Source organism: Garra rufa, chromosome 6 (assembly GCF_049309525.1).
Source record: "Garra rufa chromosome 6, GarRuf1.0, whole genome shotgun sequence".
Classification (NCBI taxonomy): domain Eukaryota; kingdom Metazoa; phylum Chordata; class Actinopteri; order Cypriniformes; family Cyprinidae; genus Garra; species Garra rufa.
This window is the reverse complement of record NC_133366.1, coordinates 12,933,910-12,951,347: the sequence shown is the minus strand read 5'-3', so window position 1 is coordinate 12,951,347 and position 17,438 is coordinate 12,933,910. Positions and strand designations below refer to the sequence as shown.

The window sequence follows — 17,438 nt, the reverse complement described above, 5'->3', positions numbered from 1 at the left end:
CTTTCTGTGTTGTTTTGTGTGCTATGTTTTGTTTCAAGTGTTTTGTTTTTATAATTTGTTTCATGTTTTGTGTATTTGTTTTGTTTCTTGTTTTTCTAGTCACATTTAGGCATTTTCCAGACATTTTTATCCAAAATGTTTTATATTGCATTCAGGGTATATATTTTATCAGTTCATTTAGTCCCTGGAAATCAAACATTGACTTGGCTTTCTTAGATGTTTTGTTTTTGTGTTTTGTCTGTTTCGTTTTGTTTTGTGTTTTGTGTGTTTTGTTTTGTTTTTTGCTTAGTGTTTCATGCGTTTTGTTTTGTTTTGTTTCGTTTCGTTTCTTGTTTTGTGTGTTTTTACATTTATGCATTTTCCAGACATTTTTATCCAAAATGTTTTATTTGCATTCAGAGTATATATTTTATCAGTTCATTCAGTCCCTGGAATTCAAACATGGCCTTAACTTTCTTAGTTGTTTTATTTTTTGTTTTGTTTTGTTTTGTTTTGTTTTGTTTCGTGTGTTGTGTTATGTTTTGTTTTTTTGTGTGTGTTTTGTTTTGTTTGTTTTATTTTGTTTCATGTGTTTTGTTTAGTTTTTTGCTTAGTGTTTTATGTGTTTTGTTTCTTGTTTTGTGTGTTTTCTAGTTACATGTATGCATTTTCCAGACCTTTTTTATCCAAAATGCTTTATATTGCATTCAGGGTATATATTTTATGAGTTCATTTAGTCCCTGGAAATCAAGCATATTATAACTATTATAACACTGTATTAAAGCAGAAGTAGTAGTAGAAGTAAACACCAAAATTCCACTAGATCAAGTTTAGCATTTCTCTCATCACTGGATTTCCAAGTATTAAAAAACTAATGTTACATCTACTGTTGCTGCACTGACAGATGGGCTGAAGTCCATTTTAAAGATCCGCTTAATTAAAATTTCTGCAGATAAGCTTTCCCTGTTCCGTTCTAATGAGCATTCATCACACTTACATTTGATTTTAATTATGAATACCCCAAGCTACGTGTAGTTCCACTGTCTGTTGTGACACTTTTTGTAGTGATCTACATCTGTGTGATTTCTCCTAAATTTAATGAAAACAGGATCTGAGCAACCGGCTGAGCACTTTTCCCCCAGAATGCCGTGTGACGACTCATGGCAGTGAACTGCAGTAGCTTAATTAGACTGTGATAGGAGCCCTCCAGTCAAACTGTCACAGGGCAGCAAACTCAGATTTCTGTTTTAGCATGGCCTGTTGCTCTGATTAGCACCTAATGAAGAGTTAACATGTTAATTAAAAACTGTGTGGAGGTAATGCTTATGTAGTAGTGGATGTGGTTTCTATTTTGTACTGGAAGAGGCTGTTGAGATGGCCTTGATATGTTATATGCAATGCTGGAGTGTTCCAATACGCATGTTAGCGATATATCGGAATCTGCTTTATTTAAATATGCAGCATATGTAAGTTAAATTATCAGAATACATTGCTATTTTTAAATGGACTTCATTCGAAAAAGCTTCAGAGTCCAGTTTTTATAAAATAAAAGCATTTTTGAAGATCTTGAGCTCTAGTTTTGTTCTTGGAGAGTATGTTCTGTATAATTGCACTCTATAAAAATATTCTTCCGGAAGATATCTTGACTCATTTAAAATAGATCCCAGTTTCTATGTTTCATTTTAAGGTTGTGTGAAATGACACAAGCTGGCAAGAATTTGATTCCTCACTGAGTTATGAGGCAGTAAATGCCATAAATTACACTGAGAGATAGACAGATTATATGTGTGTGTGTGTGTGTGTGTGTGTGTGTGTGTGAGAGAGACAGCATAGGGTATTCCATGTTCATTTTAATGAGAAATCCTCCTCATATTGTGTTAACAGCCATACTGACATAACTATACTATGTTATGAATAGCAATCTAGCATCACTGCATGTCATATGTCACTATATGGATTTTTCTCTCGCTATATAATTGAGTTATATGGCATCACTCTGCTACTACATCTAAACGTTGACATGTTTGTTCTATATGTTATAATGCCAATACCCTGAGGCTGATCTATCTATGCTTTCTGGATATTTGAGAACACTGAAAAAAGAATACGCTCAGAATGAATTGGGCCCACATATAGCGTCATTTATTTCCGTGCAATGTGTTTGTTGCCTCAGCACCTGTTAAGGAATTATGCAAATCATGTAACGACACAAACATGTCTCAAAATATTAGAGCTGAATGCAATTTGCACAGTGCAATTCCCCATCTTGGTTGCAGAGGATGTACCAGACTACCGGTGGCATACTTCACTGGGATTGTATAGAATGTCTTCACAGCGTGATCCAGGCAAATGAATCTATTCATTATGAATCAAGCTGGCCCATGTACATATTACATGTAGCAAGCAGGAGCTGCGACATTCAGAATTGAATTGAGAATGCATTGTTCCCATTTCCGTTCCCAATTTAGTTTGTGAATTTGAATTGAGGTAGCAAACAGAATGCAAAATTGCAGTTCGAATTTTAATGTATGAATTAATGAATGAATGATGCATTTATATAGCGCTTTATTGTGTATTGCCGTACACCCAAAGCGCTTTACAATCATATGGGGGATCTCTCCTCAACCATCACCAGTGTGCAGCATCCACTTGGATGATGTAAGGAAGTAGAATTTAAGTTTGGAACAATTATTATAGTATCACTATAATTTTTAACTAGAAAAAAATGACGGATGGATGGGTAGATAGATAGACAGAAATATGGTTGATTGATAGGGAGACAGATAGATAGAGAGATAGCCAGGTCGATAGATGAATACATATAGATAAATAGACAGATGGATTGATAAATAGATAGACAGATAGATAGAGATATTAATATAGATGGATGAATGGATGGATAGCTAGATGGTAGATGATAGAGAGCTAGAGGGATGGATACAGATAAATGATGGATGGATGGATGAATGAATAATTGAATGATTAATAGAGAAGTAGAGGGATATATATATATATAGATAAATGGTTGATGGGTGGATGGATAGATGATTGATAGAGAGGCAGAGTGATATAGATGATGAATAAATAGATGGATAGATGATTGATAGAGAGGCAGAGGGAGATAGATGATGGATGGATGGATGAATGATTGATAGAGAAGTAGAGGGATAGATATAGATAAATGGTGGATGGATGAATATATGGATAGATGATTGATAGAGAGGCAGAGGGAGATAGATGATGGATGGATGGATGGATGGATGGATGGATAGATGGATGAATGATTGATAGAGAAGTAGATGGATAGATATAGATAAATGGTGGATGGATGGATGGATGGATAGATAATAGATGATTGATAGAGAGGCAGAGGGAGATAAATGATGGATGGATGGATGGATGATGATCTATAGAGAGACAGAAAGGGAGAAATAGATGGGTTGAGATAGATGGACAAACTATAGATTATAGAGAAGTAGAGGGATATATAGATAAATGGTGGATGGATAGATGGATAGATGATTGATAGAGAGGCAGAGGGAGATAGATGATGGATGGATGGATGGATGAATGATTGATAGAGAAGTAGAGGGATAGATATAGATAAATGGTGGATGGATGGATGGATGGATGGATAGATGGATAGATGATTGATAGAGAGGCAGAGGGAGATAAATGATGGATGGATGGATGGATGGATGGATGGATGGATAGATGAATAGAGAGACAGAGATATATAGATAAATGATGGATGGATGGATAATCTATAGAGAGAAAGAAAGGGAAAAATAGAAGGGTTGAGATAGATGGATAGATGGACGAACAATAGATGATAGAGAAGTAGAGGGTGGATGATTGATGGATGGATAGATGATTGATAGAGAGTTAGAGGGATAGATATAGATGAATGGTGGATAGATGGATAGATGATTAATAGAGAGGTAGAAGGATAGATATAGATAAATGATGGATGGATAAATGATCAATAGAGAGATAGAAGGGTATAGATAGATGGATGAATGGATGATGTATGGACAGACGGATAGATGTTGGATACATGATGGATGAAAAGGTAGAAGGATAGATAAAGATAAATGGTGGATGGATGAATGGATGGACAGATGATTGATAGAGAGGTAGAGGGATAGATATAGATAAATGATGGATGGACGATCAATAGAGAGATAGAAGGGTATGGATGGATGAATAAATAGATAGATAGAGGATGGATAGTTAGATGGATGGATACTGTAGATGATGGATGGATGGTTGGCTAAATGGATAAATAGATGCATGGGCAAGATAGATGATTGATAGAAAAGTAGAGGGGTAGAGATAGATAGATGGATACACAATGGATGGATGGATTAGATAAATGATGGATGGATTATTAGTTGGATAGATGATCTATAGAGAGATAGAGAGATGAAAAGAAAACAGTGATAGATGGACCAGTGCCAAAGTCCAGGCAATTCCTACTCCATCCTCAAGTTTTTGATGTTGTTGAATCACTTTAGAGTTCCTACTGACAGTGTAAATGCAACCAGAAAAATGGCCCTAGGAGAAGATTTACTTGTCGGAAAATCATCCTGGTCGCTATTTCCTGTAACTACCTGGTGTGAAAGCCCCTGTGGGTAGATAAGTCAACCATTTCTGTTTTCAGAAGGTCTGTTTTTGTGTTTGTGGGCCAGTCGTGTGCACATGTCCTCTACTCCTGTTGCAGCATCTACATCAAACATGTTGAAGCATCAAGGCTAATGCTTTGCGCTAATCCACAGGGAGAAATTCAGTCCCCACCTGCAATGCTATTTTGACATGATGCGGCACCGAAACATTAAATCTGTCTTCTGCCGCAGAGGAAGACGACGAACGATCTGTTCAACGTCCGTTATGTCTCGGTGAACATTGTAAAAATGTCAGTGATGACATTTTCAAACGTTTTTCTGTCAGCCATCATTAACTGCAGGTGCATTTGTTAAAAACCTCCCGTGTTGATGAGTTAATCGTAAAATTGCATCTTGGCTGAGCTTTCTGACTTCACTGACTGTAATTCAACAAATTCATAAACAAGCTTCACACTCTTCTGCTTAAAATGCAATACTTAAATTATGGCCACACAGGTCAGCATGTAGTTGACCCCGCAGTAGCCTCCGGCTAACAGGAGATAAAAGAATTCAAGATGCTTCAAAAGAGATGGAGAGAGAGTTTGAGGTGTTTTTCTAAAGAAGCCATTAGTCCCTTCATTAGTGGTGGGGCAAACCGCATCACTCCGAAATTAAGTTTGACACTTTAAATTGGTCTTTGTGGACATGGAAGATTTAGTTATGCTAATAATATTTCTGTTTGTCGCGGTTGCTTTAATTAAAGTCCAATGATGATAATCCAAGTCATGGATAATTGACATTTCTTTGATTAATTGCAGGTCAATTGGGGTTTTGCGGAGAGCAGCATCACGGAATGAGTAGTGTCTACTTGCATCGTCGTTTTACTAGTACACACAGTAACCATGTGACAACTTAAATGAATTAACTAGTGGGTGAGCTTCTTGAATGGGGCTCTGAGCCTTAACTGAGCCTCAACGATTGAAAACAAAAGTCTGAAAGATAAATGGATTATGGTTGTTTCAAAAACGTAAATCTAATGAAGTGCTCCAAACCGATTTATCAGTGACTGAATGTAGCTTGCAATTGCATTTTTTCTTGCATTTTCTTTTCTGCAGAGGCTTATGACTAGGGCTGCAAGAAAAAAATAAAATAAATAAATTTGGTCCAAAAAAAGAAAGAAAGTAAGATCATATTGCAATCATTAAATATTCAAAATAAATATTTTGCATAAATATTAAAATGTATAGATATTTTTACTTCAGTTGATGATTTCAGTTGATGTTGATGACAAGACATGATGTTCTACTTGGAGCTCTTCACATTCTTGGACTCGGAACTATCGCACTATCAATGCCTAAACATAGCGCTTAATGAAACTGAGGTGGTCAGGTGGTACAAATCATAGCTTTTAGAAAACTCCCAGTTCTTATGAGGACGTGAATGCTTTTTACAAGTTGGTATCTTGTAATCATAGTAATAATGATATAGCGTGAACGCACCTTCAGAAAAATCCCAGTTCACAAGTTGTTATTACGAGTTCTACGAGGGCGTTAACACTTTTTACAAGTTGGTATTTCTTAGTGACGTAATTACAATGTGGTGTAAAAAACACCTTTAAATGCAAGACTATGGGTAAATCACATGACAAAAACAACTAATGACAAAACAGAACTGCTAAATAAGATGAATTGACAAATGAACATAAGACGCAGAATATAAACAAAAAGACTGAACCAATGAAAACATGATATGAGAAAAAAGCAAGAACAGGTCACATTTTGAAACACATGAAACACATTATTGGAAATGAAATTGTGTCATGAAAGGAGAAATTCACTTCCAGAACAAAAATTTACAGATAATGTACTCACCACCTTGTCATCCAAGATGTTCATGTCTTTCTTTCTCTAGTCATAAAGAAATGTTTTTTTTAGGAAAATATTTCAGGATTTCTCTCCATATAGTGGACTTCTATGGTGCCAGTGAGTTTGAGCTTCCAGAAATTGTTTTTTGAGGAGAACATTTCAGGATTTCTCTCAATATAATGGACTTTTATGGTGCCCGCAAGTTTGGGCTTTCAGAAATAGTTTTTGAGGAAAACATTTCAGGATTTCTCTCTATATAATGGACTTCTATAGTGCCCCCAAGTTTGAACTTCCAAAATGCAGTTAAAATTCAGGTTCAAAGGACTCTAAACAATCCCAGCCGAGGAAGTAGAGTCTTATCTAGCGAAACAATTGGTTATTTTCTTTGTTTGTTTTTTTTTTTGTGTTTTTTTTTTTTATAATTTACTAAAGTTGGAGGAGAAAATGAGATTTTCGACTCACGCAGAGCTAGACAAGATGAGCATTTGAGGTTAAAAAGTATATAAATTGTATTTTATTTTTTTCAAATAACTGATTGTTTCGCTAGATAAGGCTCTTCTTCCTTGGCTGGGATCATTTAGAACACTTTGAAGCTGCATTTAAACTGCATTTTGGAAGCTCAAACTCGTGGGCACCATAGAAGTCTATTATATGGAGCGAAATCCTGAAATGTTTTCCTCAAAAAGCATAATTTCTTTACCACTGAAGAAAGAAAGACATGAACATCTTGTGAACTACTACTCGAAGACTGACACTGAATAAATTGTTAAATAAAGTAATTAATTATGTTTTCTTTGCGCACAAAAAGTATTCTCGTAGCTTCATAAAATTGCGGTTGGACCACTTATGTCACATGGACTATTTAAATGATGTCCTTACCTCTTTTCTGGACCTTGAACGTAGTAGTGCATTGTTGTCTATGCTGGGTCAGAAAGTTCTCAGATCTCATCAGAAAATATCTTAATTTGTGTTCTGGAGATGAGCGAAGGTCTTACCGGTTTGGAACGACATGAGGGTACTCCTCCTTTAGTACTCATATCTGTTTGTTATGCTGTGGTTTGCTGTATATTATTTTGAGCACCAGTCATCAGAGGTAGATCTCTGCTTTATTGTCAGCATGAGTTGTGCTGATCAGCTGGAAAGTACAATGCAGAATGGCATCAAGAGGCTGGAGCCTCCACATTGTGTTTGTGTAAAATGCCACTGGAGCTGAGTCGTCTGGGCTTTCACACAATAAAGAATAGAAGCCCAAAGGGACAAGAATTCTCTTTGTGTCTCTCTCACACCCCTATATTCAATTCTTTCTTGCTTGCTTGCTTTCTTTCTTGCTTTCTTGAAAAACTCTTGCATTATATTGCTAATGGCAAGCTTTTTTTTTTGCTTCTAGCTGTGTGACTTTCATCCATTCCAAATACATCTGGGAGTTTCTGTGCTTAGTTTCTAAGTTTAAAGAATAATTGATAAAAATACATTCTGGAAAAGATTAATATAGTATATAGTAAGTACAGCACTCGTAAGAAGATAAAAAGCAAATATCTCATCTTCTTATGGTTTATATTGCAGTGTCTGCATAGCTTCTGCTCTCTCCAAGATATTTGATGTGTTTCTCTCTCAATTTCTAGATCAAGTCCATATTTTCAGAGGATTTTTCTCTCATTAAATTATTTAAACTTAATCTATATTAAAATGGCCTTGGGGTCTCTGAACAGTGCATGAGAGTTCAGAGGTTGTGATTCTTTCCTAACCAAGTTGGGCAAGACTCCAATTTTCTTCCCATAATTTGTTTCTTTTCTCATTTAGGCAACTTGCATCTCTGTGGCGGGCTGATCTTTCTTGGTTTGAACAATCTGTTCTCCATATTTAGAGTGGAGGTCATGAGCCTAGACATAATTTTTACCCAGTTAGAAATATCAGTGTCCTTGGCACAGCTGGTCTTGGCTTTTGCTAAAGCCACTTGGTTGTACAGTAGACTTGTTTTGTCAAGAAAAAGGGTTTGAACAGTGTATAAGCTACTTCTTTCTCCTCTCATACATTTTTTTTCCATGTCTCATGACTTTTATCTGCTGAAACAGACACGGAGTAGCCGCTACTACCAACATGACTCAAAGTGACAGCTTGTTTGTCGGCCCGCTTCAGGGAAGAGGCCTGTTTTACACTAGGCAAAGCTATCAAAGGAAAATGAATATGAATATGCAAATGAAACCCATCATCTCAAACCTACCTAGACCTGTACAGGAAACACAGCAGCATCTGACAGAAGGAAATGGCTGTAATTATGTAAAATGTCAACGTGGTGGACCATGTGTTGCAACGGTGACTTAGAATCACGGCTGCCCTCTGTCAGTTGCTGTCTTCCGCCTTGCATTTGTTAAGCAAATGTAAGCACTGAGCCCTTTATTAATTATATAACTGTCTGTCAACTACGTGATGCTGCCATGTATGTTCTTTTGGTTGGTTTTAAAGGTAATTAAGTCATGGTGGAAGTCAATCTCCCTTTTTTGGGTGTTTTGACTGTGCTAAATTCATTGTCTTTAGACCACTTTTTGTCTACAATTAAGTGTATGCCTTTGTATAAGCTGATGATATGACTAATTATTTACTTTAGCTGATGAACACTAAAAACAGTAATAGCCAATCAGAATCCATTCTGCTTTAAAGAGCTCAAGCATTTAAAGCGACAGATGACTGCAGTCCTGCTTATAATACACAGAATGTTATTGTCCATTAGGGTGGATGCTGATATAGTTACCATTAATGTTGCCTTTATAGTTATTGTTGGTGTGAACAGGCCTTTAGACCTAAGCCCAGGCAGCTGTATATAACCGTGTATTTGCTAGATTAAGCAGGCGGCACATCTTACCCCACTCTCCCCTACGGTGCCACCATAAAGTAAAGAGAAACACAGAGAAAACACATTTTTCAAGCCGTTATCATTCTCAGTGGTGTGCACAGTGAGGCATGTCGAGGCGTTTCATGGGGTCGGCGCTGTGAATGTGCGATGCGCGCGCATGCATGAGTGTTTGACGTTCTGGATGGCTAGTTCAGCAGCTCCTGCTGTCTTCTCGCTGACCCTGAGGCTAAAAGCTCTCACAGATCATAGAGCCCAAGGTCAGGGTTGAGAACTATCAAGCTCAATCCCACCCAGCTTAAGGCGTCGAAGACCGATTGAGTCTCGCCTGTTGACACAAAAGAGAAGTAAACACAACATCACAGGGGTCGGGAACAAACAATTGAACGGCTTTTGGAAAATGAGCATAGCTATCCACCAGGCCTTAGGCTTCTAAAAAGCTTAAAAGAAGTTTTCTAGGCTTTACTGAGGGGTAGATGTCAAAATTGCTGGTGTTTTTGCTACTATGTTGCTATTTTGGCAATGCGTTGACGTAGACATGGTTAGTTTATCTTGTGTGAATGTAGACAGACAGGACAAACATTACTTGTACAATATTGCATCAGTAGGTTTGTATACAGTGTAAACGCATTCTAATGTACCCTGTGTGTTTTTAGTCTATTAGAATGTTGATTAAACAGCAGTATATTAATCAAATAGTGGCCTGAATCACAGTCGTGCCGATATACAGCCATATCGCACTGCTACTCGTGTGATATTTTTCATTTATACAACAGTTCTTTGATCTGATTGGCTAAGAGGAGTGCAATATTGGAATTCCAACTGTTTTAACATTTGTATCACTCCGCTTGTGATATTTATCACAGCAAATGTCATGGTGGTATGAAGGTAAAACAGTAGCAAAACTCGAGAGCTTGTTAATTTGAAAGTGAGAACTTATCATATTAATATTTGTATTTGTAAGCTGAAATTTGAACTCACAGCTCGGATGTGAAAAGCTGAATCTGTCGATTTGCACACACAGACAATAATCAAAACACCCGTGTTTTGAATTTGAAGTTGCAAATTAATAACTATAAATGTGTAAAATGACATCCACCCAAACAAAATGACAGACACAAGTGTGTACAACATATTTGCTTTTGCACTTTACTTCAGTTTTACTGTACAACCTCAAGTCAGCACTTACAACCTCTCACATCTGGCAGTACAACTTCAAATCCTAGCGCTTTGACTTTTGCTACTCTTTTTGCGATATTCCTGTAGCAAAACTCACTCGTGCACTTGTAATTGCAGAAGTGAGAGCTCAGAGCCGGGGGCGGGGCTAGGGTGGGAATGAAGTTATTTTATTGGTCGATGCCTGACCAATGAATATCGCTGTACCAGAGTTGCCATATCATTTTATTATTTATATATTTAAACTTTTTTATTGGGTTAAATTCCTTTTTTGCTTGTCTTTATTAATATTCACTTGTGCTTATGTGAATAGCATAAAATAACATGGCATATCATTAATGAACATTTTTAAATGCAACAATTTAAAAAACGTATAAAAATCGAGTGCTTGATAATGCCTAAAAGTACATTAAAAAGCAAAAAAAAAAAAAAAAAAAAAAAAAAAAGCAGTTATGACCGGCAATACTGTTTTGAGAAACTAGAGCTAAAGAATTTATTAAAAAGCCATAAGGGCATCTAGTGGTTAAATCATGACATTACATATGAATATTATGTTTCTAGCCACACTGTACAACAATAATACTGTTTTTTTATTATAGTAAGGGCTAAGTTTAGGGTTGGGGTAGGTGTAGACGTTAAAAAACACAATCTAATAGGTAGAAAAAATAATTTCATTGTTAGTTTCCGGTCGTAGATGTATCCCTTCTAGCCACAACCGGCTAGAAGGGCTACAGCTCTGGCTACTGGGCATGCGCACATCAATCTAACGTTATAACATTTCGTTTCGTCTCGTTTTCGTCGCCGAAAATGAAGAGACATTTTAGCATAGTTTTTATTTTGAAAACCACATTTAGTCTCGGTTTTATTCGTCAACGATATTGCATTATACATTTTATTATAGTCATCGTCACATGACCAGCAGTTTCGTTTCGTCTCGTTTTCGTCATGTGATAAATGGTTCGTTTTCGACCATATTTAGTCATAATTTTCGTTGACGAAAGCAACACTAATGGAGGCTTGGGCAGCTGTTTAACTGTTAACTTCAGATTTTAATCCATACCAGAAGTACTTCTGCACAAAAGAGGGTTTTTAAAGACACTCCATTGTTGTTTCCTATGTATTTACACACTCATGTCATTGAGCTGTTGTACAAACGCAATATCACACTCGTAGCCGTGCGATATAGCGACTTCATGACTATAGCTGTTACTCCTGTGATGTGTAAGTAAAGTTGTATGTGTTTATTTAATCTTTACAAACTATATATTATTAGAAAGGTCAAAGTCTTGAGAAATTACTGTTCTTTATTACTGACTAAATTGAGAAATACTTGAAGGCTGCATGCCTTTGTTTAATTACTTAATGTTTCTACATGCACATTCAACTTGAACTTTTTTTTATTTAAGATCTTGAAATGTCATGGTAGTTCACTTTGACTCTTGAGAGCTCTAGCACTGTTTTTGTCCTGGAAATTGAAATATGTGAAGTCTCTTGTAGCTCACTTTTGTCTTGAAAACGAAACTGTCTGCAATGAATATAAATGTGATGGAGAGAAATAAGAGTAATAAATAAGTCAGTGCATATAGATTTATTCGATTTTTGGTTTTCTTTTCACAGGTGATTCTGATTCTCACCAAGCTGTATGACTTTCACCTTGGCAGTGTAACGGAAAGCACTTTATGGAGGTGAGCTAAAGCTACAATCTCTTCCTCTCTCTCCTCCCATCTTAGCTCTTTTCCCATTCCCCATTACACTTTCTAACCCATGCAAAGTATATGAGCGGTGTAGAATTGTGTGATTATTCAATTTAGGAACTATTCAATCTCAAACACACTTATACGTCAGCAAGAATTCACAATGCATTAAACAATTGCATATTTACAATTTTAATTTTTTGACACCTTTTTGTGTGGACAAAATATTTTATTTTATTTTATTTTCGCCAGTTGTAATAATTTATGTCGTCAGTTGCAGAGTAGCTGTATACAGTAGCATGTTTCTTAACTATCTCTATATTTAGAGAAGGAAAAACACTTTGACGTTGATCCAAACCACAAAAGTCTAAATTCAATTTATTTTGTCATCCCTTTGTAATCCTTATTGGCTCTGTTAGATTCTTGTTTACTGGTGTTTTTGGACACTTTGTGCTATTGAGAGTGATAGGAGCAGCTTTATCTTTCACACGGTCAACTGAACACTTCAATTTGGACAGAGAGAAGCTCCGTATTGAGGTGCTTAAGTCTGACGATTTGCGATGACGTCTGATTTGAGATGACAAGTGCAATGCTCTTTTCATGAGCTGCTGTTGGGCAGCAAGGTTAATGGGTTTTCTGAGTATACACTGAATGATTTTCCTAGTAAAAGATGTGTCTCATTCTATGTGCAATATAAATACAGGCTTTGATAGGTTTTTATTACACTGTAATAATTGTGCAGTTAAGCAATTACTATATGTCCAAACATAAAAGTGTCATTTTCAAGTAAAAAATAGTGACTTAAATTTCTAAAATGTTTATCTGTAAATGCTGGCTTAACAACCCTATATGTTTGAAAGTTTATGGGCCGTAGAATAATTTGAAGGGTGAAAAAGACTTCACAAAATATTTCACCTGTGTTTATTTTATTTTATTTTATTTATTTTTATTTAAGAAAGACAAATAAACTGGACATGGAGAGAAGGCATTTTTGTGTAGACATTTTATTTTATTTTATTTCAGTTAATTTCATTTTATTTTATTCAAGAAAGGAAAAATAAGAGATAAATAAGAGATGATGAGAAACTAAAAAGGTTACAATCTATTAATCACAGTGTTAAACGCATTACATTTTTATTTTATTTTATTTTTATTAAAAAAAACTAGAGATGGAGATAATGCATTTCTGTGTAGATATTGTATTTTATTTCAGTTTTTTATGTTAATTTATTTTTATAAAAAAGATAAATTAACAAGATGGAGAGAAGGCATTTCTGTGTAGACATGTTATTTTATTTTATTTATTTTATTTTATTTTATAAACAAGAAAAATAAACTGGAGATGGAGAGAAGGTATTTCTGTGTAGACATTTTATTTTATTTCATTTTATTTTATAAAAAAGAAAAATAAACTGGAGATGGAGAGAAGGTATTTCTGTGTAGACATTTTATTTTATTTCATTTTATTTTATAAAAAAGAAAAATAAACTGGAGATGGAGAGAAGGCATTTCTGTGTAGACATTTCATTTTGTTTTATTTCAGTTTGTATCAGTTAATTTTATTTAAAATTATTAATATAAACAAGATAATCATTCTATTTTATTTTTTTTATAAAAAAAATAAAAATAAACTGTAGATGGAGAGAAGGCATTTCTGTGTTGACATTTTATTTCAGTTTTTTTTTTTTATTCTTATAAAAAAAGAAGAATAAACTGGATATGGAGAGGAGGCATTTCTGTGTAGATATTTTATCTTATTTTATTTTATTACCGATGTGCGTGTAATTCAAAATAATAAAATGCTGAGAAAATGTAAACTGGAGATTATTTCGATTAGAGAAAAAGTTACTATAGCCTAAAATAATAGCCTACCAACTTCAAATCAGCAGTACCACAAATGCAAACACAAACCCGACTGTCATGACGAAGACTGAATTCTCACACAGTTGTGTAGTCTAGCCTGCTAAACCCTGCGGCTGTGTGCGGCCTCAGTTATAATACATCACAATGACTGCTCTCACAGCAATGAAAGTATGTCTTGACAAAATGATGGCTCGCTAATACTCAGTTTTCCACAAATCAGGCCTCTGGGGAGTTCTGTGCTCATTTACACAGGCTAACAACAAATCTAAGCGCAACCCTGGCGTCGATTGCCATTTTCTTCCTGCGTCTGCATTTAGCTTTGGTCACTGACTGTGTTTCATGATATAATATACTTCAGGGCCTACACATCTTCATTCTTAATTGAGATCAAAGTTCAATTAAGATGGAGGTGGATTTTGAAGGAGCAATTGGTGAAGTTTAGTTCCGCTAGCAGAAAACTAGACAGCTGTTGACTTTTTGAGAAAGGTCAGGGCACGAGCATCGCTCTGAGAAACGGCGTGTCAGTTTTAATGAACAGCATGACCTTAAACAATGGAGCCGGATCAGTCATTTTTCCAGATAATATTCAAAGTGAACGAACCCCTCTGTGTGTGGATGTGAAGGAAATATCGATGCCTGTAATAGAACTGACACTTGTTTTGCTCAAAGCACTGTATACCTCTTTCTCATGCAAACATCCTGGGTTCTCGGAGGAAGAGGAAAGACCTAATACCTTATTTATAATTCATCAGCAACAAATGGATGCAAAATGGAACTCTTAAGTTCTGAAACAGTGTTGCAGTTTAATAAGATAGGAGTTAATTTAAATGGACAGTATGAAATTGGTGCTGCAGTCCAAATTCACATTTTGGAGAGTTTTTCCTTCTGTTTAGACTTAACGCTCACTTGTTGCCAAATTGGGACATGCAACAGGAACCGGTGCAATCTTCAATAAAAGGCGATGCTTTAATTTGCCTCTAGTTGAATCTGTGATCTCTGACCCAGTTTGTTTGCTGGATTCAGTGGCTGCAATTCACTTTTTTGGTTGGTTTTCCACCAATTGGCATGAGTGTCGAAACACACATTTCAAAGTAGAATAACTTGCTGTAGCATAGTTTTTTGGAGAAACAATTATGTGAACCAAGCATGTTTCCTAAACATTTGGACAGTTGTCACTTCTCACCAAAGCTTATGCTACGCCTATGTCAACCCCTAAGAATGCCACTCTCTCGATAGTTATTGGAAGAAAGAATGTTAAAAAATTGATATTTTTCTTACACAAACACATCTATTCACTTCAGAAGGCCTTTATTGACATCCCGGAGCGGTGTGGAGTATTTTTTATGATGGATGGATGCACTTTATTGGACTTCAAAATCTCAACACCCATTCACTCCCTTTATAAACCTTGAATTTTTTTTTATCCCTAACTCCAATTGTATTCGATTTTTGGTTGAAGTATTCCTTTAAAGAGTTTACTTCCTGAAAACATTGATTATGTTAATATTAAAACTGATGATGGTTGCTTAGTTTTTGTTGATGAACATATCTTTAGTTTGACACAGGGTGTGTCTTCATAATGGTGCAGAAAATGTTAGAAATTGCTGTATTTTCAAGATTTAGAGTGATTGCTCTGTTTGGATCGATATTTGGACTGTGTGAATTTGAACAGAACTTAGCACTAATTCTATTCAAACATAACATGAACCGATGTGCCTACTCTGAAACTGCACATAGTTGTTTCTGGACCACCAACCTCCATTGTTTGCTTCCATTTGACGTTGCTGCCTAAGGGGGTCATGCAAGGGTGACCGCTGACAGACTTTCAAATTGCATCATTTTGGCAGCGGCAGGTCCTATATAGAGTTGATATTTCACAGGTCAGCGCGTGCAACAGCAGTCAGACCTTTCAGAGCACGACTTACCTGATGTCCCTGACCTTTTAAAGTAGTCAGAACTTACCTCTCAGCGAGAAGAAAAACAAGAACTTTGCCAATGTTCATTTTCCCCAGGGAATCTCTTTGTGCCATCTCTTATTAGGGGGGAAAATCGTCTAGCTGTCTTTACGATCTTTGTGGATTTATAGAATTGACTTATGCTGGACTTCCAAACAATGCACTCCGACCAGACAAGACAGACATTTATATTGCAGTGTGCTGCAGAAGTATTTTAAACACCTCTGACCTTAAAATAAAACATATATATATCTGAAATCTTGACACAGTGGTGGCCAGAACAATTAGAACACTAGTATTTTCACCAGTTAAATATGGTTTTAAGTCAGCTATTGCTATCTTTTGCTGTAGTGTATTAGTAGGAGACATCAGTTTACATTTCCAAATTTTCATTTTGCGATTAATTGTGAGATTTTTGTTTGCACAAGGTGTCTGACAACAGCCCATGCTCCACACAGAGATCTGATCTCATCATCATCCAGTCTGTCTGGAATGACATGAAGAAACAAAACAAACTGAGACAGACTAAATCCAGAAGAACTGTGGCAACGTCTCCAAGATGCTTCAAGAAACCTACCTGCAAAGCTCAGTATTGTTACACAATGCTGTAAAATGAGGATGCTGTCAAAAATAATGCCATAAATAGATTTTCTTTATCAATTAACTTTTATTAACTAATTGAAATCAACATTTGGTGTGACCATCCTTTACATTTAAAGCAGCTTTTGCCCTATGTACACTTGCGCAGTTTTTCAGGTAGCTTTGCAGGTAGGTCTCTTGAAGCATCTTGGAGATGTTGCCACAGTTCTTCTGGATTTAGTCTGTCTCAGTTTGTTTTGTTTCTTCATGTCATTCCAGACAGATTATTACAATTGAACATTGCAAAATGAACATTTGCAAATGTAAACTGATGTTTCCCACTTCACACTAAAGCAAAAGATAGAAATACATGAAGTATTATTATTATCTCTTATTGCTATATTTGACCGTACCTCATAAACCTCAGGATTATGATTCCAGATTTAATATATATAAGATTTATGAAAATTCTGCAGGCTCCCGCTTCGCCTCCTCTCCGTGCTTTCTGACGACGATCATAAATCACTAACGATTATTATTCAGAAGGTCATTTACCACACTCTATTTTTTTATTGATATTCTTACCTTTTTAATTACACTCTGGTGGGACTTCCCCTTATATCCTGGAGCCAACTCTAATTTAGTGTCTGTCATAATAATAAATTGAGAATATCATCAGCGCCATCAGCATGCGCTCACTAGACTGGATTTGCAAGCGGTTTTCTAGTTTCAGAAGCAGCCTCAGAGGTACTTGTTATGTTTGCTGTAATCAAATTAAAATCCCATCAACACACCAGATGTGTCAGAAATGGGAGTCAGACCGTTCCCTGTCCTGCTTTAGTAGCCCCAAGGGTCTTTCATTCGAAGGAAAATTG

The 17,438-nt window shown here is 36.0% G+C and overlaps 1 protein-coding gene across 2 annotated transcripts in view; it reads left to right on the top strand.

Moving 5' to 3' along the window:
• sorcs3a (sortilin related VPS10 domain containing receptor 3a) overlaps window positions 1-17,438 on the top strand; it is a 351,206-nt gene that overhangs the window by 108,810 nt on the left and 224,958 nt on the right. For both annotated transcript variants that reach the window (XM_073842202.1, XM_073842201.1), the window contains exon 2: window positions 12,090-12,157. In XM_073842202.1, the coding sequence (XP_073698303.1) occupies window positions 12,090-12,157 (68 nt within the window). The remainder of the gene's footprint in view (window positions 1-12,089; window positions 12,158-17,438) is intronic.